The 26,584-nt window shown below is 37.3% G+C and overlaps 1 protein-coding gene across 5 annotated transcripts in view; it reads right to left on the bottom strand.

Annotated features, from left to right (window-relative positions):
* The window catches only part of NCKAP5 (NCK associated protein 5), a 431,510-nt gene that overhangs the window by 37,209 nt on the left and 367,717 nt on the right, over positions 1–26,584 (bottom strand). For 3 of the 5 annotated variants that reach the window (XM_074828613.1, XM_074828612.1, XM_074828615.1), the window contains 3 exons: positions 22,289–26,139; positions 21,420–21,597; positions 17,049–17,127 (listed from right to left, as the gene is read on the bottom strand). In XM_074828613.1, the coding sequence (XP_074684714.1) occupies positions 17,049–17,127; positions 21,420–21,597; positions 22,289–26,139 (4,108 nt within the window). The remainder of the gene's footprint in view (positions 1–17,048; positions 17,128–21,419; positions 21,598–22,288; positions 26,140–26,584) is intronic. The other 2 variants (XM_074828616.1, XM_074828617.1) reach the window with 2 other exon arrangements.

The raw sequence follows: 26,584 nt of genomic DNA, 5'->3' as shown, positions 1-26,584 counted from the left end.
AAGGAAATACACCAGGTGGAAAACAGATTTTTAAAACAGCTCACTAATTTTTAATTCTGAACAACCACAAAAGAGTCTGGCTTTCAAAGTGCTCAAAGCTCAGCAGCTCCCACTGTGCCACTTAAAGACAGATTTTTTCAAAAGTCCTGTGACTCAACTATGGTGAGCAATCCTCAAAAACCTAGTCCTAAATCCACAGAGTACACCACAAAATTCTTTACGGATGTTAGTTTTTCACTAATAAAAGTAAGTAATTCACCCCTAAAGCTGTATTATACAAATAAAAAAGTATCTCTCAACAATTTGTTTTACTGAATGAATGAATATACATTATCTTGCGTTGTTTTTAAACTTTTATGAAGCAACTGCAAAATCAAAAAATACGTTATACATCTCAGTGACAGCTTTCAAACCGAACCGTTCATGGCCCATCTGATTTCATCAGTTGCACTGACACTTCAAATGACTGTTATCAGCGAGAGCTGCACAAGACTACATAATGAAAATATGTAAAAGTTAAATCTCTGATGCTGCGACAGTACTACTCAATAGATGAAAAATGATTCTGCAAAACATTAAAGTCTGGAAAGAGTTATATATGAGCTTAATTGCTTTTGCTTGTGAATGCTTCCTGGCATACAAGCCAAATTCTTTGCCTGATTCTGGGGTTTTTTCGCCTCTTTTCCTGCCAGGGAAGAAAGAAGCTCACACAGTGGTGTTAGTTTTTATAGTGGACACAGATAGACTCACCATCTGCCATTTCACTGAACAATCGGACTAGAATCAAAAGTCTGAAATATTGAAATATCCCTTTTCCTCTCTCCCATCATGTAGATTTAAGTCTGGGCAGAATACTCCCTGGAAGTCCTACTGGAGAGAAATATTTCTCAAAACTAGAAACAGAAATAAGGAAGAATTTAGAGAAATTTCTTGGAGATCAAGAAACTCCTGACTGCGTGGGCATCTTTTGATGACAGGGTGTTGTAAGAGCTTTGTGGACAATTTGAGGAAGACCTTTAATGTTGAGAAGCTTCTCAGTCACTAAACAAAAGGAATTAACACTGCATAGAAAGTTTTCTGAAAATTTTCTGAACTCCCTACTTCTCAATAATTTTCAGGTTTAGTATTTTCATGGATAAGATGATCATGCTGTTCATGTCCTACATCAGCTGGACACCATGGTAATCTGTACAGATAGACAGGCTTTGGCATATATCAACATCACTGGTGTTTTACCAGAGTTTCCTGGTATCAGTAGACCACCAAGACCTCTTCAACATGGAGTCAGCACCCAGACTACATGGAATAAAAAGGATCTTTGAAAATTGTGCCCCATCTTGAGGGTACAGACAAGAGAGAATAGAAAAGGGACAGACACTCAGGCTGGTAGGTATCAGGAATTCTAAAAATGAGATCGTCACTGTGGAAAATTACAATAGGAGCTCCTTCTGTGTTTTTTTTTACATCTTCCTCTGAAATGCAAAAATTAGAAAGTTAGAAGTAAACATAGCCCACTGACAAGAACTGACAACCAGAATTCATTAAAGTATTTTAGGGCATCCTCCTGAGCATAGATCATTTAAAAATGCATCTTAAATACCAGCAACAGATCATTAAAGCCTAGTTATTTTTTAACTTTTGTTATTTCTTCTGAAATATTTGCCATAAAGATACCACAAATGCACCACCTCTAGCTCAGAAACTACCCTTTGTACAAATCATTGGAGACTGGGAAAGAATACCCAGGGAAGCTGACCACTGACCTTACTTTTGTGTTCCTTCAGAGGCACTGGTATCGGTCACTGAGAGTGAGAGGAGCTCTGTCTGAGCTGGTGCCACACTGTTTTACATTGTTATATAGCACCCTTCTCTGTTCCTCTTTTGTACAACGCATGTGAAAGGAAAATCAGTTTGGGGGGGAAAAAATAAAACAAAACAGAGAACAGCTACTGTGAAGGGAATTGCTTCCAGCACAACACAAGAAACATGGGTCCAGACTCACTCAGGCTAAGTTCTACACTGATGGTTGCAAAACAGGGTATTACTAAAAATAAGCAATGGAGCAAATTCTGTCCCACTTTTAGATTATGTACATGTCAGTCTTTCTAATGTTGAACCTCTGTAAACCTATGTTAAGTCCTAGCACATACCCAAGAGATTTCATGAATTTCATACAATAGAAAACATAAGGTGATGATATAGCTTTTAAACACAACTTCTGATACACATTTCTTCAATAATGTGAAAAGATACTTTTACTAAGGGGGATATAATGCCACATGTTATTGTAAACAAACTGGAGAGTGTTTCAAAACGTTTCCTCAGGTAAAGTAAAGATTCACATTCTAATAAAGTCTTTTTATGTTGTATCTTAAGAAGAGTTTCACAGATGCTTAGTCTATTCACAAATCACATACGAGTCCTTCCTTACATAGGGACTGTTATACTTTCAAGAAGTCTATATATTCACTCATGGTTATTTTGACCATCTAGTTAAAACAATACGTGAGTTTTATTATGATGCTTAGATCATCCATAAAATTTTTTATGGAGATTGCAAGATCCAAAGTTTTACCCAAGGAGCTAAAATAAGGTGTCAATCAGAAATTCTATTAATCGGGTATATTGTCTTATGTGCACACATGTCATTCAAAATGGTCAGGCAATTCACCCACTTTGAATTAAACATAGTAAGAGGAGACATTTCTGGATGCTGGCATACAGGGACGGACTTACAGGTCCTGAGGGGAAATAATTACAGTCCCTACCATGTTGTAAGTAAAGTTTTCCCTCTCTAGCAACTTGTGCCATGACTGACAGAAGGCAGCTGTCTCTCAGTGCTGCTTCAGGGGGTCAGAATTTACAGAAGCAGCTCAATAACCTCAGCCATTCCCTGTCAGGTAGAACCATGGTGTTACTAATGAAACATACCGATGGATACCAGATGCAATTACTGCAAACAGACATTATCTCTACTTGAAATGACTGACACAAACTAACAGTTTCTATTTGGAGGTGGTAAAGTTACAGAAGTGTGTATGTTACTTAATTTCAATGGCCAATCTATTTTAACATTAAAAATAAACAGCAACAGAGGACAACTGTATTTTAGGTCAAAAAGATCACAGGTAGTTCTGCTTACGTCAGGCTTTCTATGTATAATGCTAGTAGCACAGGGACATATTTTCTTTCAAAGAAGCATCCCATCTCATGAAGAATGTGGAATTCTCCCCTGTGCTCACCACTACAGCTGGTTTGAGATCTTCCTCACATAAATTTTCAAGTTTTGGCCTACAAAACTGCACATGATTGACACAAATTTCAGCTGAAACCTTTGAGTAACCACCAGAATTTTCCACAGAAAGCAAACATTTTCAGGGAAAAAATATCAGTCAAAAATAGCTATGTATCAAGAACAGTTTCACTGGGAAATTTCCAGCAAGCTGTTTTCAGTACAGACTCAAGCCTTGAAAGAAGGTTTTGAGAGATATGTAACACTTCAAGACTTTCTTCAAGGAGTATCTATGACACTAAAAATGAAAGGGTATAATTCCCATCAGTAACAGAATATACAAATTCTAACAAATTACCTTTCTTTGCATTAGAAAGTTCAAGACTTTCTACTAAGCTGACACAGGGACCGGAGAATATGTAGCAGTTTTCTTCTGAAACACAAAGGGAGTATAATTTCTCTAGTATTTTGAAACATGCCAAATTATTAATTAATACTTTTTCTTTTTTTTCAGAATAATATTTCAAATGTAAATAGGTCTCTGAAAAATTGCTTTATCAGTTAATAAACATCTTTAAGCTACATGTGGCATTGGCAGGAAGAACTTAAACTACAGATGGCAAAACAGATCTCTTTATTTGCACATCCTTCTCTTCATCTGCAATGCTAAAGCAACCACAAAAAAATGAATGTATTTCTGCCAAATCAACGTCAATTTTAAGTAGATTATTCCTTCTGGGTTTACACCATAATTTGATCCAATTAGTCAAAGACGAATGCATTATTGGTTTCTATCTAGACCTGAAGTATAACCAGTATGCAAAATTAAAAAACCCTGAAGGCTATCCTAGGTAAAACTAAAAAAGACACAAGTTTTCACAGCCCTGATACTCCCATGGGTACTGCATTGGTAAAATGGAATTATTTTTAATGTATACTAAGAAAGGGTAAATGGGAGGAGGACTGTGCAGTGTATTTTCAAATGATGGATCTACAAGTGAACTTCATTCACGGCTGCTTCAATCTGGGATGACAATGTATGCTTATTTATAATAACAATAATAATAAAAACCACAATAAATACAGACTTTACTGACTTACTCAGTGTTCTTTCTATTGCTTCTTCTTAGTCAAGCTTTTTTTTTGCAAAATCCACCAACTTCAATATGTCACTTGTCCAATAGTTTGACAGTTGTCTTCACAGCTTTCCATGACCACAATCCCATCTTTGAAATGTATTTTCTGACTTGAAACAGATCATTGCTGCCTCATTTTAATTCCAGTCCCACCTTAAAATACAATTCTACCAGTAAGTCAAAAGATTAGTTTTAATTATTAGTGAGTACTGATAATCTTGTACTCCAATCTAGCAGTTATCTCTGGACTTTTTTTTTTTTTTTTTTCCAATAAGTGCTCCCCATCCCTCTCCAGGTATTTAGATCTCTTCTTTGCATGTTTAGAAAGAATTGGTGGCAAGCTACTTGGAACAGGGTTGTTACAGAGAACAAAACTTGAAATGAGTTGGAAAAAAAACTGATAAATCTTGGAATTCTCTACTCCACATCTCTCAGTGTCTATTAAAAACAAAGGTTTACATTCAGCTTCCAGTTGGGGAAGTCCCACAACCAATCACATCTGGAATGATCTCTCTGTATTAGACTGTTATACTTTCTAAAAATCTACTCACTTTTCTCAGGAGACAGGATATTAGAAATAGATACAGTTTTAGTCCTACCAGAAAAAAAATACTGAGACTTGTATTTCATATGAAGAGCAACTTTAAGCTCTATGTAAAAAGTAATTAAATGCAGTCCAGCTGCAGCCTGGCTGTCAATGAGGCCAGCCTAGAAATACTTTGGGGAGTTATCCCTCTTCTTTTTTGTCTGTATGTACCCCTTTGGTTTTACCTCTGCACTTGCCAATCAGCCTTACAGATTTGCAACTATCTTTAAGAAATCCTTATAGATGAGCAATAGCTGAGAAGAGAGTCTCGCATCTGATGCTAGGTGTGGATCCAAGGTAAGCAACAGGTCTGCCGCAATGCAGAAATGTGGCTTTTCCAGGCTTTTTCACTGAGAATAGCCTTCTGTTTCCCTTATAATCCTGAAATGTAAAGGTTGGGAGCCAACAGTTGCATACTGTCTGAGGAACATCTTTCTGGGCGTTGCTCATTCAAGGCATGGATGGATGCTTTCCTTCCTTTGCCATTCTCTAACAGAAAAGACATAACCCAGCTCTCAGAAATTGTACCTGTAAGTAGCAAAGCCCAAGAAAGGACAGTTTATTATTTAACCAGGTGCTAGCTAAGGGCTGCCTCAGCCATGCCTTTTCCATGTAACCACAGGCCTATCTCTCTCTTTATGCCTCAGTTCTTCATATTAAAACAACAGAGCTAATCACACCTCCCCATTACATTGTGGGGATAAAGAACCAAGGAGTTTGGCAACCAGTACATAACCAACCTGCAATCACTTGAATGAATAATGCTTTTGTAGAAATACCTTTACTCTAGCTTTTTTTGATGAAATTAATAGCAAGCTGCAAAATACCTGAAGAGGCATTAAGGTTGCTATTTTTGCTAATATTATTAGAGGCACCTGGCTTAACTTTAGTTTGGAAATAACTGCATTAGACTGCAGCTACAAAAGAGAAGAGGTCACACTTAACGCCTCAGATACATGGGCTGCACGCAGTGCCCAAGGGAGCATTTGCTGCTGGTATTTGAATGTTCCACTGAGGGTTTCTGTTCGCTGACAAGTGCATTTAAGGATAATGGGATGGAACCACTGATTTACCTGCTCTTAAACAACTTTCTTATAAATTGGAGTTTGGTTTCACTCACATTGAGATACTCTCTTTGATTTTCTATTTCCAACTAGGACTAGTGATAGTGCTTTAAGCATAAATGCGGTCTCTGGTAAACACAGACCAATTTATAAGTGCATAGGAAGCTCTGGGTTTTACAAATGCACAGGAGAACATACTGTATTTATTTTAGTAATATCACTGCTTTTTGTTTATCAGTACAAAAAAATACTGAAATTAAAGCCACGTGAATATTAAATGAAGCTTTAAATAATTTAATTTTAGTTCTGCCCTGCAGATGGCTTTACTTAAGGGTACTACTAATAAAGTTACAAATATACATACACACCTGAAACAGACTGATCTTATTTCTTAATTAACAAAGTGAAAACTCATTAACAGAGTGAACACAGAGAGCTTTGAGTAACTTCTAGGTGCACTGTAATCTTTCCATTTTGGTACTCAAGTTCAGCTCCTCCAAACCAGCTGAATCACTATGAAACTAACTGCATGCAAGCAGGAGCTGGTAAGAAGCCATCATGATTTATAGCCAGAAGAATAACAGAGATTTTTTTTCAGGAAGTCTATTTTTTTTTAAAAAAAAAAAAAGTATGCAATGTTACATCGTGTTACAAAACCACCATTAGAATGACCACTTTGAAACAACATATTGGACCTCTTTGCCTGTGAAAGACAGGAAGTAGGGAAATTATTCACTATAAATATATTTGTTCATTTATTTTTCTTTTCCTAACAGTGGATTGTCCAAACACAGATATTCTCCAGTTCACCTAGTATTAAAAAGAGTGCACTAATTGTATAGGTATTATTTATCTATTACAGTGATATTTTTGGAAGAGCCTATTTTTCTATGATCTGCTATGATGGCTAATTGCATAATCAAATGTCAACAAGTCAGGTCACTGACTGAAGACATGAATCAAAACTCCTCAAACTCAATTAAAAATGGCAAAGACAACAACAAAATTAGGAATAGGCATCCTTTCCTCAGAGTGAGAATTTGGAAAGGCATATGCCAATACAGCTCAAATATAATTGGTAAATCAGGTGAAAATGTGTTTTTCATAAAAATTCTACTAGATAGCATTATAGAAAAGGAGGACAAAGACCATGTGAGCACAGTTGAAACAAATGTTTAAAATAACACATCCTCATTCAAAATGCTTTTCAGTTTGCTCAGTTGTACTTCAGGTATATGAATTAAGAGTTAATAGGAAATGCATGACTGAAGCTCCATACACACATCTACAGATGGTCCTAGCCAGAAGCAAAAAACATGTGAAGTAGAAAAGTTTCAAATAGAAGGGCTCATACTGTTATGGAGAATACTGGCATGTACTATCCTGTAATAAGTATGATAATCAGGCACAGTCCTGATTTGAGTGATAAAAATGAGTATAGGGCCAGACTACAGTGTAAATCAGCATAGCAGCATTAACTTCAGAGCTGAAGAATCCAGTCATCCTGTTTAACTGGCATTTTAAGCCTGAATGAGACCAGCATATTCTCAGTATCTTGAATAATAAATAATTACACTGTATCCTATATATAATGTATAAAGAGCCACACTTCTTGTTCTAGTGATAAAATTTGGTATTTCTGGGTGAATAAACGTAATGACAAAGAAGGAAATTAACAGCAAATCATTGTGGCTAATAAGGAAGTGTTGATCCAAAATATTAATTCTCTCCAGAGAAGGAAGACAAGCTAGACAGTAGGCTGCAGCAATGCTGCAGAAGAATTGGCAATTAGACAAGTGCTATGTGTACTATCTTTTAAAGTACAAAGAAATGATTTGTCTTTGCCAGACTGTGAAGAAGGTAAGCTGACATAAATTAGAAGACACTAATGGATGTTATTTCTTATTCACATTGGCAAGGTTCTCCATCATCTTCATGGAACGTAAGTAACAACTAGAAAATACATAGAAAGTTTCACTCTATTATCACAGGCTCCTTCAGACCATCATTTCAAAATTAGTATCTGCAGAAATACCCAAATGCCAAACGAGAGTCAAGAACACAGTACAGCAGACACTAATCATCCCACTTCTCATCGCCCAAACCCACATAATACTGTTCCTCTCACAGCTCTCTTCATTCTGCAGAGTAGCCTGTTCACCTTTTCAACCATACAAAAAAACACATGCTGATAAAATTCCACTGAAAAGATACAGAGCAACTCAGTAGAAGGAGAGGATATTCAATCAGCTTTATGCACCAGTGTGAATCGTTCCTCATGAGCAAGTCCTGGGATGGTAAATGCTGAACGTTGCTCCACACTGCCCTGGAAGGCCACTCAACAGCATGACCACATCAAATCTTTAGTAACATGAATATTGCAGCACAAGAACACAGAACTGCTAAATGTTGTGTAAAGCCTCCCAAAGAAATGGCACATTGGCTGTAGACAGATTTAGAACAATGTCCCTGAAGATATTCAAAACTCAGCTGATGAAGTCCCTGAGCAGGACTTCCAACCTATGTGTTTCTAGGGGTATGTTTCTACACACAAGATCATCAGTTCTTTCAGTGCCTACTGGTTATTAAACAAGATTTCCCCTCAGTGATGCCTCATTTTAGCTACTCTGATTCAGAAAAGTAAGTAAACCAGAGACACAGGTCATTTCAATGGTGCTGAAGGATCAGAAAATGAAGATTTTGCAGTACAAAAGGGGAAAAACAGTGCTTGACAATTGCATTAAAATGTAAATGCTTTGGGGATATTAGATAGAGGCATGAAATTGTATAAACTTTGAGGAACTGACAGAGGTATTTAGGTGAGTGAAAGTACAAATGTAACTGCTTTTTACTCAGCCGAGCTCAGTTCTGTTTGTGCACTTTCACACATGCCTCATGTCTGAAGTATTCTGAGGACAGTGAGACCACAATAGATAAACAGCTTGTAAGGGTCTCTCCCGTATCTTCCAGGCCCCTTACAGCACTAGGTTTGGATCCTGATGTTACTAGAGGCAAGCGGCTTATTTTAGTATTTATTAATTCATCATTGTTTGAGCAATTGGGAACCTAGTCCCTTGGATTAACATCCAAGCTGGTTAGATATAGCAAGTGATCATACTGTTAAGCTGCCTGCTACACTGAAGTCCCATTTCAAAGCTTCAGCCCAGGAAACATGCTTACTAAAGCAATACAGTCAGCACCTACAGATTTAACACCTACCTCTCAGCTTCCATATGCACACAGGGCTTTAGAAAATGGCTTTGTTACCGAAGTACTAATAAATGCATGCATAATTGTACCATTGTACCATGAAACATCTAATACCTAATCACAACTTGTAGCAAAACATAACATTTCTGAGCATGCAGATTTAAAATAGGAACAGACGCAGGCTGGAAATGGATTCAGCGAAAACTGGTTTTGTTTGACTGCTTTTACAGACAGCAGTCTCACATGTAGAGACTTCTAGGTATTCTACAGCTTTACTGGATGGTGATGGGGAAGATAAAACAAACATTTTTCCTTTATCTGATCATGTGTAAATGAATGATTCAACTGCTATATCAGTGATAAGATGATCATTAAATAGTTCTTCTCAACTTCTATCAGTGGCCTGGTGAAAGGAATTAACACTGACAGTGATAAGTTGTTTTCTCAGGCATTGAGACTTCATGACAAGAGAGGATTTCTTTTGTGGTCAAAAGACATTTTATCAGTTGAATATTGTTCTTCATTAAATGCATTAGAGGCATCCATGGATTTGCCTGACATTTAAGCAACTTCTGGATTATCCTTTTGCCTCTCCACAGTGATGCAGATCACCTCTCTTTACTGAATGCACAGGCTGTAATACAGATCAATTTGTTCACCATCTTTCCTCCGTCACGTTTTCAGTTACATTTATCTCAGTAATTCATTACAGACCTCACCTAATCTGTCTCCAGGTTTTGAGGGTTCTTTAATGTAAATGTGTTTGCTCAAATATGTCAGGCTTAATGGACATGTTTTAGGATGATGCATGTCAGACTTAATGTATTTACCACATTAATCAGGTTTGTTTCCTTCCCATCTATTTCCATTCCCTGAGAATAAGGAAACATGAATTCAACAGCTGTTTACTTAGTACTCCAGTAAAAACACCCAGAGTTTTAGTAGTTTACATAATGGTGGATAAAACCAAGTCTTTTGTTTGGCAGATGTGGGTGTCCAGTATTTTTTCTTCCCTTACTGGAAGCTTGGTGCAAGCTTATTAAACAAGCACACGAACAGCTATTGTTTTCACTAAGCTTTGGAATAGGCCACTGAATAACTTATATAATTGAGCACTATGAGTGTACATTAAATGGCTCATTCAGAAATAAAATTTGAAACATACTCTTTCAGTTCTGGTGTTCATCAGATCTAGATTTCAGAAAGAAAGCAAGAGAAAAAAGGCAGATGCCACTGGAGCAAGGATCTGTTGATTAGAAATGGTATTGGTATGGAAACAAAAAGGGCAGGCTCTGTGTTGTGGTCTAGATTTGTGGGGAGTCAGTTAATGAGCAATACTGGGGCACCACACAAGCAGTAAAGAGCGACCACCAGTTTTAAACAATGCAGGTGAACAAACATAAGGGGAAAGGTGAGACAATAGTGTCTTGGCCGTAAATGGGTATATTTGTGCAAAAACCACACAGAACTAGAAAGAAAAGAAGGGTCAGAGACAAACAAATTTACCCGGGGTACTAGAAAGAATGCAGATCTTTCTCCTCATAGAAAAGTCTGCTTATGAAGTATGTTTTTTAATTACCATATATATAGTTTCATAGTATGGCTACTGGGTGCTGAATAAAACAGTATCAGAATACACAGAAAAGGCTATTATCTTTAGTATTTGAAACCTCAATACAAATAATTATAATGCTGACATTTCATTTAAAGTCAAACTCACATCTAAAATATGTTTTATGTCCTACGTTTGCTATCATTATATCTGTAAAATTGCTCTAAAGTTGATAGCAACTTATCTGTAAAACTTGCTGTGAAGGACATTTCTGGTTTCTATTGAAAATGTAGTTTGATCACTTTTCTTTGCTGCATATAAAGCTTAAAGGGGTGGGCTTTAAAACACAATGCAACATATAAAATAGCAACACCACCTCCTTTCTGGAACATTAGGCATCTAAAGGATTCAACCAAATGTTTTCTAAAGAAGACAAATCTCCAAAAAGTTGCTTAAAAGACAGACCTTCCTTTTTTTCTGACCAGATTGCCTTTAAATTAAACTGCAAAACCCTTCCACAAGGTTGTTCTTGGAAAGTAGAAAAAACGATGATAACACCTGCTATAAGGCAGATGATTATCAAGAACTTTAATGGAATTGAGTGCTGGGCTACAGCAGAGCTACAAAAGAATCCCTTGACCTCAGTGTGTGTTTTTGTTCTAGCACAAAGCAGCAAAGTCTACAATGCACTTTTAATGCTGCTTTGATAGTGTGGAAGCCCAACCCTCTATCCAGCTAGACACTTTCAAACCCCTTTTAAGTATCTGCAGGCATTTTCTCTGTATTATAAAAATGCCAGTATCTACAAGGTTCACATTTAATGTTGGATGAATCGATTTTGAGCAACTGACCTGGACCTCTAATGAAAATTTGACAAAAATTAGACCCAAGTCTTTCTTCAAAGTTTCAAAAATTCTGACTATATTTATCTTCATAATCTTTGTCTGGCTCTGAATTTCACCTGAAATACTCCAAACAAACAATAGGGGTCAATGCCACAGTTAGATAATTTCTTTTCAAGAACTGTGAATCTTTCTACTGTGGATTCTAACCCCAGCCTGCCTCAGGGAATTAATTCCCCATGCAACTTCAGTAGGTAGTATCTTGTGCTTCCAGTGGAGTAGGTAATACCAACAACATAGAGATATATTTTGGCTTGCTATTACCAATTCTTGTGTTCTCAAGTATTTGCTCTCTAGAGTACCCACAATGCTCAAGCAAACTGCAGGTCTATTCAGATTTTTAAAATTTATTTTATTTTTACCAGTGATGTCATTTCAAGGACAAAACCTACCTGCAGTGATGTCCCTGATGTCAAAGCTCAACATGCTTTTATTAATGAATCTTGTCTTTTAGTTCAATCAATGACATATTAAAGATAACATTTCAAAACAAAAACTTTCCAGTTCAATAAAGTAATTCCTTTAGGTGAACTGTCCATGCTTTCATGTACTCCCTAAACTTCAGTGCTTTAGACCAGAAGTGCTTGTTTGACTCATTTAGAAATTGCTAAGGATAGAATGACCACTGGAAATCCACTATGGTGAATAAACATATTTGCACATAGAAATATCTGTGTCAAAACCAAAATCCTTTTTCTTTGTATTGAAACTTGAGTATAAATTTAAGGATAGACTTGAAACCTTCTTAGACACCTCTCAGCAGCCTATTTAGGTGAATATATGCTGAGATTGTGTTTTGTGTGAAGCTTGAGTATATCATTAGCAAAAAACATATTGAATGTTGTCTCGTTTCTCTAGTAAATTTGTCACCCATTTGGGGTGACAAAGAGAAAAGGAAACCGGACCCAGAGAAATGATTATCATGCAGCTTTTAAACACAGTGTTTGGTAAATCACCAGTTGATGTCTGAGAAAATGGCATACTTATCTCTCCTCCTTCAGCTTCAGCATAGGTTTATATCAACACTGAAGGAAGATATGATTAATTACGAGCAACTTTTCTCTTAATTACAGATAGATGTTCCTAAAAGGAAAACAAGGTCAGGAACACTTTATTTTGTATAGGGACCTGTATAGCCAAAACCACTTTTGCTCCTTCAAGGTGCCTGTATTTTAGCCATAACAAATGAATATTAGAATCAAGGAAAGTGTCTTTGGTATGACTGTTACTATATACCATAGTATTCTCATGTGAAGTTGTGTGCAAGAACGAATTCTTCAGTAATTAGCATTTGTTTGCTTATGCCATGGATTTTTGGCTTTTCCCTTGAAGCTGTTTATCAATGAAAACCCTTAATACATTATAATTAATACAATCACACTTTTCCAGGAGTGGCTGCTAATTTGAAACAGTACTTGAAATATGAAACATTAAACTTTCTCACAAATGCTTTTTTCTTCTCATGATGTCCAAGTATTAACTTCTCAATGTAAAGGTGTCATTTGTAACTGTCTTGTAATTTTTTGGCCACTGTGACAATGGGCAAATTCAAGACAAACACTGACACTTCTACTCCCTTGGGGGAAACAGAATTCTTTTTCTTTGTAAAATGAAGGCTTTTTTATGTTTACATGGGAGCAATACTGCCAGGAGCTTGACACATCGTCTTTGAATTCAATAAAATAATTTTATTTATAGGAATATTTGGAGACCCCTCTGTACCTGTCTGAGCTGGGGAGTCTCTCATGACATGAGGGGAGAGTCAACCTTTTTATCATGTCCTTCCTCTTACTAAGTACTTTAGCATTTCCCAGGTCATCATTCTTTCAAAACCCAACTGCTTTATTGCAAAGGGCTTGAGGAAGGAGGTCTGAAGATGACTGGACCTGAAAAGTGGTACCCATGGATTCTTAAGGTCTCCTGTCTGTGGGAAGTGGAAGCACAGATAGCATCGTGCTGCCAGGGCCACATTTGGCATCCTCACTGACAGTACAGCAAAAGCATCCAGGGTATAACATTTTTGTTTTAAAATTTTAAAAAAAGTTTTAAATATATACTTAAGTAAAATATAGCACAATATAAATGACTGCTTCATATGGAAACACAACAATCATGTGTTCCTGAGATACAGGTATACTAGAAGGGAAATTTTATTACTGTGCATTCTTATATTCTTTCAATTTAGCAAATCCAAAGAGTCAGCAAAATACTTAAATTTGTTTAGATCAACAACGGGCAATAAATTAAAAACCTAGCAACTGGCATTTTACACTTTTTTTGTTTAACACACCCAGGAGTATCTCATTATTAGAAAGTGATGAACCAGCATTGTCTTACCTGATACCAACCTTAGAGACTGTTCAGTTACATGTATCTTGTTTATTAGCTAACTGGGCAGCTGATGTCAATTTAGGCATTTTACAGCAACATGTGCTTTTCCTATTATGTAAAGAACATCTTCCCTGCTTAATCATAGCCCTTCTACATCTTCTATACATTCAGCTCTATTTTGTTAACAGTTTAGATCAAAACCAGTTGAAAAAACTCATTAAAGTACAGCTACAAAACCACAGTGAACTTTGTATTCTTAAAACAACTGTTTATGATGGTGAAGAATGCAGTAAGAAATTAATTTACAGACTACTGAAAGTTTCAAGATTTCAAAGATGTTCCTGTTCTGGAAGAATCCCCAACACTGTGAAACTGTTCATGAAAACAACAGACCAAAAGCCTCCACCAGGAACATAAACTGCCCTCTTTGATCAGACTAAGGATCTGGCTCACTGTCATGTGCTTGACAGCACCGAGGCACAGCATTTACAGAGCTGTCCTTCACGTATTATTCCCTTCTGATTCTGAAAATCAGAAGCGTAGGAGCTGATAACAAAGAAAGCCAAATTTGGCTCTCTCACATCTCAGGTAATTCTCCATACCAACAAGTTCTTTATAATTTTCAAAAGTTCTTCCTTGTGTATAGTTTTGAATAAAAATCACAAGCTGACATGGGAAATGTTCCAAACGAGTGTTTCTTAAAGCTGCATAGAGTTTCCTTTGTATCAGAAAAATGTCAGAACCTCTATCAAGGAATTTGGTAAAAGAATCTGAACAAGACCTAGGAAAGCTTGTTATCCACAAAGAGCAACGCAGACATGCAGCAGCAAAAATACCAGTGTAAGATAAACCATAGCCTGATGAGAGTGGAATAAAACACAACATGATACTGATTTAGGAGTATTCAGGAAGTGCACTTAGATCCATGCTTCTAATTTCCCAGGCTTGGGCTTGTCCTGCTGAAATAAGTAATGACTGGTACATTCTGCATTAGGACTCACTGTGCTAATGTTAACAAATTTGCTTAGACTTCTATTAGTTTTACTGTGCCAGTACTACCTATTGCATATAATCCCATCATCAAAGTTTCCTGACGTTAACAACTAGGTCCTCAGAGCAAACTCCTTGAGTTATTCTAGATGGTCTGACACAGGTGACTAGGGATAGGTGGCATCCTGGGTTGAGCCTTTAAGAGACAGCACTGTCTAGGGAAAAGAAGATGCTTTTGGCAATTGGTATAATTCGTATGATGGAAAGGTCTTTGTACAAGCTATAGGAAATTCCCAAGGGCAGCACTGCCTGGCATCTCTGTAGCACTACTGTGGACTTGTATAGACCTGGGCCACAGACCTACCTGTCACTTTATTCATGTCATCAGCCCTGAAAAAAGTGAAGAAAAAGGTCTTTGCAAAAAAGGACTTTGGTGCACAGGAGTGCTGGACCCACAGTGATGACCTCTGCCAGCTGACTGAACCCAAAGCACAACTGAAATCTGACTTTGGGGAATGCCAACCAACCTGCTCCATAACCACTATGACCTGTCAGAGACTCAGACTTGGTGCCTGTGGGAGAAGCAAAATAGTAACACCCTCAAAAGCCACCTGCATGACATATTACAGGACCTAATAACAAAATAATGTATCAAAATACATAGCAATTAGGTCCCAGCCACAACCACCAATTACACTGATGAACACCAAGGAAGCACTGGTATCTTCTCAGAAAAAAGGTCTGCAAATAGTTGTTTTCTCTTGTTCACTATCTGGATTAAAAAATTAAACCCAAATATTTCACATCAATTCAAAGTAAAAGTTTTAAGAATTTTGGGGCACAGGCAAAATAATCATTTCAGTTTGAGGAAAAAGAATTCTCAACAATCTTAAGTGAGTTATTCTCTTCTGGGGAATTTCTAGTAACAGAAAGTAAGTCCTTTATTCACAGAGTGAGGAACATGAATTTCTCTTTTCAGGGCTAGTGCCTACCCACTCACAGAATCCTCTGAGTCTTACACTGCATTGTTGAATGTTTTTGTTATTTAGTTGCTGTAAGGAAGCCAAGTTATGGCTGGGATCTTAGAGATGGAAGAGTTTAGGGATCTTTTCTGCAAGTAAGACAGCCAGAGTTTATTTGGCTGAATTTGGGACTGAAAAGGATGTACAAGTCAATAAAGCATGCAAACATTTTCCTACTACCCCAAAGAGAAACGTGTTTTGACACAATACCTCTGTTCAGCCCCACTTGCTCGGTTGACAGTGTTAGTGAAACAAAAGAGCTTCTGGCTAGCAAAATCACTTACAGTGTCCTGAAAACACTGAATCGGATTTTAACTCTTCTTGCAGTCTTTGACTGCAGAGGGAACTTGCTAAAGGAGAATCTTCTACATTCAGAGTCAGTTCCTTATATTGGTGACATACTGATCTAATACAGATCCCCAACAGACTTCTGTTTTGTCCTCCATTGCCTATTAGATATTTCAACATGTACTGCGGTTAAAAATTAGTACATGTCAATCAAGAAGCAGGGTGGATGGTGCTACCCTCCTGAGAAACATAGAGCAAAGGGAACTTTATTTTCAGTAACATCTTTAAGGTCTTCTGAACAGACACCTGGTTTGCTACTCCTGGTTTAGTTTATTACAGTAATTATTCCGCTACTCAGAATTTTATTCTGAATTTTACTAATTCAAGGCCAGATGACAGAGTTACAGTATATCAGTATTAATCCCACTGAACATATCATGCACAACAACCCTCAAGTTAAACCACTATCTGTAACCCACTACTTTTGGAGACTGAAATGATCTTTTGTAGCCAGATTCCAAAGCCCTTCTGTCAAGCATTGCATTGATCCACAATTGGTAATGGTATGTATTCATCTTTTACATAGTTGGTGAAATCTGGCTATCCAGGAACAGAGCTAAATGAACGCTAAAGCTGACATGAGGTGGGCAAACAAATAAAGTAATGAGAATTAAACACGTTTTTTCCCAAGAACTGAGAAAGCAATAAAATCCAGTGTAAAATATAATTTTGTACCTATCACATGACTCTGACATGTAGTCCTTGTCATGGAGTCCTCCTCTTCTTCTTGCAGATTTTCTGTGACTACTTTAGCCTGTGCATAGTACAACAACAAAAGTGAAGAACATCTGTGACTCTGTTTATGTTGCTTCATGATAACTACAGCATATCTTTTCAGAAATAAACCAGAGTAAAGTTACAGGGCTGCTAGAAGTGGCAGTATATAGCCTGTCTCATTCTATGAATGATACCTGAGGATACCAACTTTAACGTAATGCAAATATGCAGCAGTCAAAAAATACTCTTGGAAGATGCAATTCCAAAAAAGAAGAAGTATTTTTCTGCATTAAAAAAAAAGAAAATTTTGCTCAGTTTTCCTGACCTCTTGTTTGTTTTTCTCTAGAAATACCATGCTTCACATTCTATGCTAGAAACAAAGTGAACTTAAGATGTGATGTGGTATCTCTCTAGTTCAGTTTGCAGACACTGAACTTTGGCATCTGTTTCCACCTCTGTTTAAAAGCATTCATCAGCTAACAGAGAGAAAACTTCATTTAAGAATGCAGTGCACACTAAGAGCTTGTATGTGTTATTCAAGTATGTGTTACGCAAATCCCCATGATATTCTATTTTTCTGATGAAAGCATATTTTTGCTCTGTTCTGCATTCCTGTTTTCCAAGTGTATATATAATCTGAGTATCTTCCTAGCATACAGTGAAAACCCCCTCCATTACATGCCATCAGTGGCCATAATTTAGATCCAGGGACATATTTTTCTGCCATGCTATATAAATCAAACAGGAATGAAGATCCTTTCAGGGTGATGAGAGGAGGAAAGCCAGCACTGCAGAAAAAATTACTTTCAATATCTCAGAGATCTTAAATTATTTGTTAATCACTCTCTGCTGTTTTAAACTACTTACAGCACATTCACAATAACATTAAATGTGTTCTGTTATCTAAACCAGTAGAATTTATCATACTTTGCATGACATATCTTTGATCATAGTATATATTCTGCTTGTCTGACTTACACAAGTAGCCCTATTGACCTCTTGTGACTAGGCTCAGTAAGACGTGAAAGACTCACTCTCTATATTTATAAAAGTGCATTTATAATCTCTTAATCCCAGAGATTTGATTACACCTTTTTTAATTCTGAAATGATGCTCTTCAGGCTAAGGAAAATGAAGAGGAGAGTATGTGATCATTTGGCATCAAATTACGGGTAGCACAATTTCTCACATTTGCAGACTGCATGGCGGTCTGCGGCTTGCTGCTGATGTGACATTTCACAATATTAGGATAGATCTCTGGGTATTCCCCAAACACACAGACTGCAGACAGACAGTGCTATACAAAACTCCTGGTGTCTTGATTTTGGTGCCACACTTCTACCTCACAAAGTGAAGCCCGTGGCTTTTCTAAATTACACTGGGCTGTAATAAAATCACAAAGATGAAATGAAGCAGTGCAGCACAAAAATTATTGTGTCTCACCTTAAGCTCCAGCCAAGGACATGAAAAAGTATTGGAGAATGTGGAATATCCTTGGTGTGGGCTAAAGGATTATGTATTTCTGTTGGCTGGCCTTTAGAGCAAAGTGCTTTTTTGATGAACACTAACGGGAAGCGTATCCCTCTGAAGGTGAATGCACAAGGCTGCCATTGGTGGAACATTGCTTTTTCCATAAATTCAGTGGCAGTCAAGCAATAACGTTCTTTCCATGAACAGAATTCAGAGGTAATTGGTGCATATGTTATGGCATAATAGCGCCCCAAGTCTTTACCTGGCACATCATAAGAGAAGAGACGTAATCATCAAAAATTAAATAGGCTTTAAAGGGAAAACTTGCTAGAAAATTAATGTTAAAAAATGTTATGGCCAGGTTTAAAGAAGCAGTTTATATATGATATGCAGTTCTGAAATATAGCAGATTCAGCACTGAACCTGTACGACCGAATGCACTTTCCATTGTTCAACAAAGAAAAGAAATCTTCTTAGTTTAGGGCTTTTCAAAATATTTATGCTGCTTTCTCCAAAAGCATTAAATTTGTCTTTTTACAAGCAAAAAAATGCACAACAGGCCATTCTACTGCATGTGACTGTTTTCAGTCACAACTATTACCCAGTCTTTTGCAAACTGCTTCAAAGTAAGCAGACACCAAAGAATAACTGGAAATGATGGCAATAAGATGCATGAACTCTGAATTTAAAGACTTTCCATTGTTTTTCTTGTAGAAGTTTGGAGGACAAGATGAAATATCACATACTGTGGAATCTTAAGGTATATCTCTTTCATAAATTAGCATTAAGAACTGTAAGCACGGTTTTAATCTCGTTATTCTAGATGTCCTCAGTCTTTTGGCAGTAGATATTTCTTTCAGGAATTAAGTGCCACAAAAAACCACAATATGAAACTCAAAAAGATGAAGCATATAATGTAATTAATCTTCAAAAGCAATACAAAAAATACCCTGATTCCCAGTGAACAAAAGTGTGTATGTTATAGGACAGGTAATGCCTTTTCCCCATGACTAACATGTCCTTAAAAACTAAATAGCGTAATTGCATTTCTCCATTATTTATGTATATTAAGGATAATCTTTGTAGTTCTCTGATAAAATGAAGTGTGTTTCTTGAAGATATACCTAAAGTCCTAAATGACTATTATTGCTACATTTAGAAAGACTTCACAAAATGACAGACAAAAAGCACAGCAAATTATTGCAGCATTAGAAAATAATAAGTTAGAAAGAAATTGTAGAAGCAATGTGTAGAGTTTTTTGTACTTCTGTACAGTGAAGATATACCCTAAGCTGTCAGGACCATATTAAATGGGGCATAGTTAAACTGAGTGGCTCTGATAAGGGGCTCTGCTTTGCTATCAAAGTTCTAGATCAGTTGGATTGAATTTCCTGCATATTGCACATTTCCAGACTTTCATTCTCTCTGTTTCCTTTCAGTGACACTACAAGGACAGCCTTAGATATGCTTATAATTTGTGGTTTTATAATGCAGGAGACATCTACATTTTCAAAGAAGAGATGATACCACAGGAGTCAGGAAGAAAAAGTTTTCAAACACATTCATTCTGCATATGTTCCCCATAAGTTTTAAAAAATGACCTTGCAGATGTTCTTAGGAAAGACGTCTGCATTGAAGTAGAAAAACATTTGCCTGAAGTTGAAACCATGTGTGGGATACTTTAACCTTAAGCATCCTAAACGTCAGTTGTAAGCTAAGAGTTTTTCCAGTTCCCATTATGAAGCTTTTTGAAATTTGTTTTACCCTTGAAACACATCCCAAAGAATTTGTATTTCAAATTCTCTCAGATGAAGTAGTTGCATGTGCTGTACTTCGATAACTCAGTTTTATCAGAACAACAAAAGTAATAGCCTCAACTCCATGTTCAGTATTATATTTGGCAGAAGTTTTCAGACTATTCTGTGAAAAGTGTGATTACTGTTAATAATCATAATAATATGGTTAAAACAGCTATCAGGAATGAGAAAAGAATGCTCACTGAGTTAAAACATCTCTGTTCTCCTGGTACTTGGACTTTAAAACAACATAGGAAAGGCCCTTGCTAGGCAAGAAATTGCTCACTAAATTCTAAGGTTAATTATTAGAAGCTTCACAAGGAAGTGCACCCACTCAGTCTGACTTTAGGCTACAATCCTAGACTGCGTATGCTTCTCGATGCAGAAAATCTAGCCACTCACATAACCTTTCAAGAACCAGAATCTAGCAGCTAACAGAAAATAAAACGATTTTTCTTCTAAATTGCAACATTCCTACTCTCTGGGTAAATTAAAGTATCAGGTATAGTTAGTACCTCATTGAGGCATAAAACTAACTACAGGGCATTAACAGGGAGATTTTCCATGGTAGAAAGAGAGACATGGGTCAAATGTACGTTTTTGCTTTTGAAAGACTCTCTCTTAAGTGACAAATATTCCCAAATGTGGTCAAACACTTTGCTTTTTCCCCGTCAGCAGTGTACTTCTTAGGCTTAATGATTTCTATAATGTTCAGAGGAATGTTCAACACTGGCATGCAATTTTCAGGGAAAGGGGAAAAAATGAAAAAAAAGAAAATAGTCCTATTATTTCACTCTACTACAGTATGATTATAGCATCGTTGTGCATATATCTCCACTGGAATTGAATTGCCAGCAGAAGCAGTAGGATCTTCATGACTAGCTGTATAATCTGGCCTACAGTCAAGCTGCCAACTTTTGTATTAATTCACAATTCTCTAGCTACACAAAATCTTTCTATCATATATAAACAGTTATTATCCTGTTTGTCTGTACTGGCAATAAGGAACACATCCAGAAGTTAAAAAGAAGGTAATAACGTTTTCATATACTAAAGCACTTACCAGGGTCTGATTCTGCATTTCCATATCAGCTTTTGTGTTGCTGTTTTTCTTGTGGTTTCCTTGAGAGCTGATGGAGTTGCCGTGAAGAGAGGAGCCCTGGGAGCTGCCCTTCGACACACTCCTGTAGGAAACATTATTTGATCCACTTTCTGTCTGCTGAGCTGCTTTCTTATCAACTCTGCAGGTAGAGAGTGATTCCTCTGATAAATTACATTGCCCTTCTTCAATCACTCTACTTTTCCATTCCTTTAATGTTTAAAGTAACCTCTCTGTATCTTTCTGTCTCTAGACCTTTGAGTGATAAATGTTCCTAACTAGCCTTGATCAAATCTGTCACTTGCAATTTCAGGTAGTATATCAATTTAGTCTTTCACATATAATGATTTATATTATATTTGGGACTGCTGTGGGGCAAACGTGAAAACACAGTATAACAATCGGTAAGTTCTTCAGTGGCCAAAGGTTGTGGTAGCTAGGAATGTAATTAATTCTGACTAGTTACCAAATATATGTTTGCTGGCTACAATACATGAAGATGGAGTACATTAAAACACGTACCTAATTATCTTCTATCTTTACACACCATCTGCCTAGATTCTTGATTTCTGGAATGATCTGAATTTCTATCAACTTGGATGTAACTTGCTATTCTTTAATTTCAAAGGCCATTGGTTTGGTTAACAAAGTAACATGAACAAAATTATCACCTCATTATCAATGCTTTCTCCGGTAAAGTCCTGATAGTGTACTCACTGATTGCTACTATGCATTCTTAGTCTAACAGGAACATACATTGAATTTAGCATCTGAGCATTCTGTAAAGCTGCAGTGTAAAACAACACATCCTAAATTGTGTTCCAGAGTTTTACCTGTTTAAAAGCTCTTTCATAAAACTGTCTTTTGGTGAGTATGCAGCTGTGGTGGAACCTTTGACTTGTTCACATTCAATCTCACTAGGCGTGTCTTGTGGCGGTTTCATAATTTTGCTTTCCATGACATCAGCTAAAAAGTCACCGTTGTCTGTTTTCCTGTTAATTTCATTTTCCATTTCACAGTGTTGTTCAGTTTTCTTTTTTTCTTTTCTTCTCTCTAATTTTGCCTGCTTAATTCCAAATCCTGAAACTTTCACATCTTTTTTTTCTACCTTTGTTTTAGGAACATCAGTTTTCCTGTTACTCAGTGCTGGGAGCTTACTCTTTCGAAAGCCAAACCAGCTAGCTATAGAGGGGCCAGTCTTTTGTTTGGTCTCTGCAGTGGGAGATTTGGTTAGTCCCTGACCCTTTTGCACATTTTCTTGGATGCACAACATGACTTTCTCCTCTATTGTAGGTTGTAGAGCTGGTGAACTCAAAACATCGGTAACCTTTTCAGAGGCTTCTGCTAACTTTAAAGACATTTGCTGTCTTCGTGACTTTGTTGCTTCCAATTTATGAGGACACTTTATTCCATCTGAGCTCTGAAATGATGAAATTTGTTTGGAAGATACAGTAGCTGATGCATCTAACTCCAATTCTGCTGGCAGAACACTTTTTTTACTCAGAGCTTCGTGTTTAAAACTTTCAGTGCTTTTCTCACTCTGGACAGATAGACTGCGTGCATCTTTCTGAGAAAATGGTTTGTTTCCATCACATTTTGAGGTGTTGTGAAACAAGTCCACTTTTGAAGACGATCTGAAGGGCAGTTTGCTGGGGCTTCCATGCTGGCTATTGCAATTACTTGTATTTCCAAGAGGACCTTGTCTAGAGTAAGAATTTTCTGTGGTTTTAGGAGTATATGAAAGAGTCTCTGGTGTCGCTGCTGACCCAGGAATGGCCTTGATTTGAAGTCCTTCCACGGCTGAGTTCTGCCTTGTTAGAGAATTTCCTCTTTCAGAAGTGTTTGTAATAATCTGAGTCCGTACTTTTCCGAGACCTTCTGTCACAGGGACAGATGGCTTTTCCCCAGTATGAATGCTAAAACTCTGACTACGAGCTTTTGCCCCATTCATGCCCAGAGCTGGCTTCAAGTGCGACTTGTTGCTAGAAGAAACAGATCTCTTCACTAATTTGTTTTCTAATCCATCTACTCTGTCTACCACCAAGTTGCAGTCTTGATGTGAATGAGGTGATGCTGTATCCATACCAAGTCCCCCAGTCAAATTATTTTTTACTTCAGTATCAGACTTAGAGTCTTTTAATTCAACATCTGTTGCACCTCTAGTGGTTACACATACAGATTCATTCTGCTTGTACTTACTTGAACTCACGTTACTTTTGGAAGCTGCATTTATACTGTCTTTTTCCTGCTTCCCTGGTACAGTAGAGCTCTTTCGGAGAAGCTGGGGAGATTTGACAAATAATTTCAGTCCTACAGGGAGACGGGTTTTCATTCCTTTCTCATTACAGTTTTGGGTACCATGTGCAGTGTCACTACCATGAAACAGTGTTGACAACGGGGAATTGTTTACCTGAGATAGTAGAGGCTCACTTGTGCTTGTTGTATGACATTGAGGAGTTGCAGGGAGAATGTTTGGCATCTTTTGTGGCTGATCCACCCCACTGTCACTGGAAATATCTTTTTTGCTGGAATATGTGTCTTGTGACAAAGTTGTTTCCAGTGACGGATAACCTAGAGAAGAGGATCTGGCTGTTTGAAAATCTGTGTTGGAAAATTCACAATTCCTGTGGAGACCCAGCTGATTAGGGTTTTTTGGGCAGACTTGCTTTGTGGAAACTTTGGAAAGTCCTTGGCATGCACTATGGGGTTGCTGAGATATGCACTTATTTTGCATAATTGCTTCTGCATTTTCTTGAAGGTAAGATAATTCAATTTTGGCCCCAGAAGATACATTTTTTGCTTGCATTTCATGACTAGATTGATTATGAAAGCCAGAGTTCACAGTTCCTTTTAATGGTGATGATTTCAGTATATTTTTTGCTGTTTCACTGGGAGCAGCTCCTCCTAACTTTACTGCTACAGGTGGTGAATGAGCATAACTAGGCCGAATCAACAGGGATGTTGACCTGCCTGGAGGAAGGGGTGGGGACGGTGATCGGGCTTCTACAGTTGCTAGATCACAATGAAAGTCTCTGGTTGGAGGTTCTCCATAGTCACTGGGCTCTGTAAGGTGCTGAGGCAACAGTGGTGATGCTGGACTCTGACTCTTTGGATACTTTGACCCATTGCCTCTGCTTGGACGTTTCAAGCTGGGCAGAAGGTGGGCAGGGGACTTTGGGACCTGGAAGTCGACTTTGGAGTCAAAATTACGAGGTGGACTTTGTGCCTTTTTGAATCTTGAAAGCTTTACAGGTGGCAGAGCAGGTGATTTTTCAAGGGTCGCAGGGCCCACTGGTTGAGCTACAGATGTCTCCTCGCTCTCCATCATAGCAGATTTTTGTGGAGAAAATTTACCTCTGCTAGGTATTTTAGTCATTGGCTTTTGATTGATTCCTGCATGCACAGTGGAGCTTGAATTGGCCTTGTTTGAGACATCATACACTGGTTTCACTAGTTTTTGTCGTGGAGTATTTTGCAGTGTCACTCTTCCACAGTGTGAAGATTCACTGCAGGTCATGGGGACAACTGTATTTTTATTCCCTGTATTATCTGCAACAGTCTGTTTCTTGGTTTCATCTTCAGGTCTCTCTAAAGCAGTGTAGTTTCTAGCATTGGTTCCTGTCTGCAAATCAGTCATTCCCTGAGGTATAAGTTCAGTATATTCTGTACTGGACCTAGTTTGTGCCTGGTTGATTGAAATTTCATTTCTTGTTACAGTGACAACTCCAGTTTGATGTGAGCTGAATTCAATAGGCTCACCATCCTCAGCATCAAATATTATGGTAATGCACTCTTCAGAGGAGGTCTTTTTTATAACTTTTTGTTGTTTAATGAAATTACATGTCTTTGGCCTAATGTCTGAGTGAGCAGATATTCTTTTTTCCTCTTTATCAGTAGATACAAACTGAGAATTCTCCGTAACTTTGAGCATGTCAGAGGTCTTTGTATACTTCTCAGTAAAAGGAGTTGCTAATAAATCTGATGGACTTTTCTCATCACTGCTTTCTATATGCAATTCATCCAAGACTTCATTGTCATCAGTATCTGAAAGCTGAAAATTAAGGTCCTTCCAGCCTTTATTAGCATGGCTTTGATTTAACTGTAACTCAGGCAGCTTTGCTCTGGTGCACGATTTTACTTCTGCCTGAAATCCACTGACAAAACTAGTCAATTTTTCAGGTCTTTCCTTTGAATTAAAATATGGACTTCTTTCTGGTAAATGTTTCTTATTAGGATCCCAGTCAAAGAGACTGTCAGAAATGCTGTGAGTTAATTTGTTACCATAGGTCCTGCAGTCTTTGCTTGGTACTTCCTGCAGCAACAGTAAGGATGAAGAGTCATCATCTGCATCATCATGCGAATCTGAATCATAAGAGAAAGTTTTGTTATGTTCAATGCAAATACTTCCTATTTCCATTGGCTTACAATGAGTCTGTTCATTATGGCTGCCACATTTAACTCCAGGGGAATATATTCCTTCATTGGAATTCATGCAATCTTTGTAACCCCATTTTGATATTACTGAAGGTGATTCAAGTAATATTTTTTGCTTCTGTAATTTCTTCAGCCCTTCTAAGATATGGTTTTCCTTGATACGAGTTGGAGGTAGATCATCTGCAGGACTTGAGAGGTTGCTTGGGAGCGAAGACCCAATGCTTATTCTTTTATCCCAGCTCACAGATGACTGTTAAACAAAATAAAACTCATATATTACTCACAAGTGCTGTTATAAAATGGTTACCATTTTAGTAAAGAGATTTAGGAGTTGCATAGGGCATTACATTTCATCTATTACTATTAATAGCAATGTTCTTTTTTAATAAAGGATTTCATAGTGGTGTGAAGGCTGCAGTGAAAGCACCTGAAGGAAGAACAATATGAATGGAAGGATTAAGATAAAGAAGAAGAAGAATTTGCATTGTGAAAGACAGAATAAATGTCAGAATAAATGAGGAAACTGTGAGCAAATTGGAGTGATAAAGGAATTGTTAAAAAAAAATTAAAAGAGGAGAGAGTGAGAAGGAGGAAGATGTTGGGGAGAGAAGCCTTACTGAGTTTAGTGACAACTGTTTTAAACATAAAAGAGAGAAGAAAGTGAAAAAAAAAATCTGAGATAGACAGCTTTTCAA

Source organism: Strix aluco, chromosome 6, assembly GCF_031877795.1.
Source record: "Strix aluco isolate bStrAlu1 chromosome 6, bStrAlu1.hap1, whole genome shotgun sequence".
In the NCBI taxonomy this organism is placed as follows: domain Eukaryota; kingdom Metazoa; phylum Chordata; class Aves; order Strigiformes; family Strigidae; genus Strix; species Strix aluco.
Note: the sequence above shows the minus strand (reverse complement) of the source record. Positions and strands in the feature narration are given on the sequence as shown.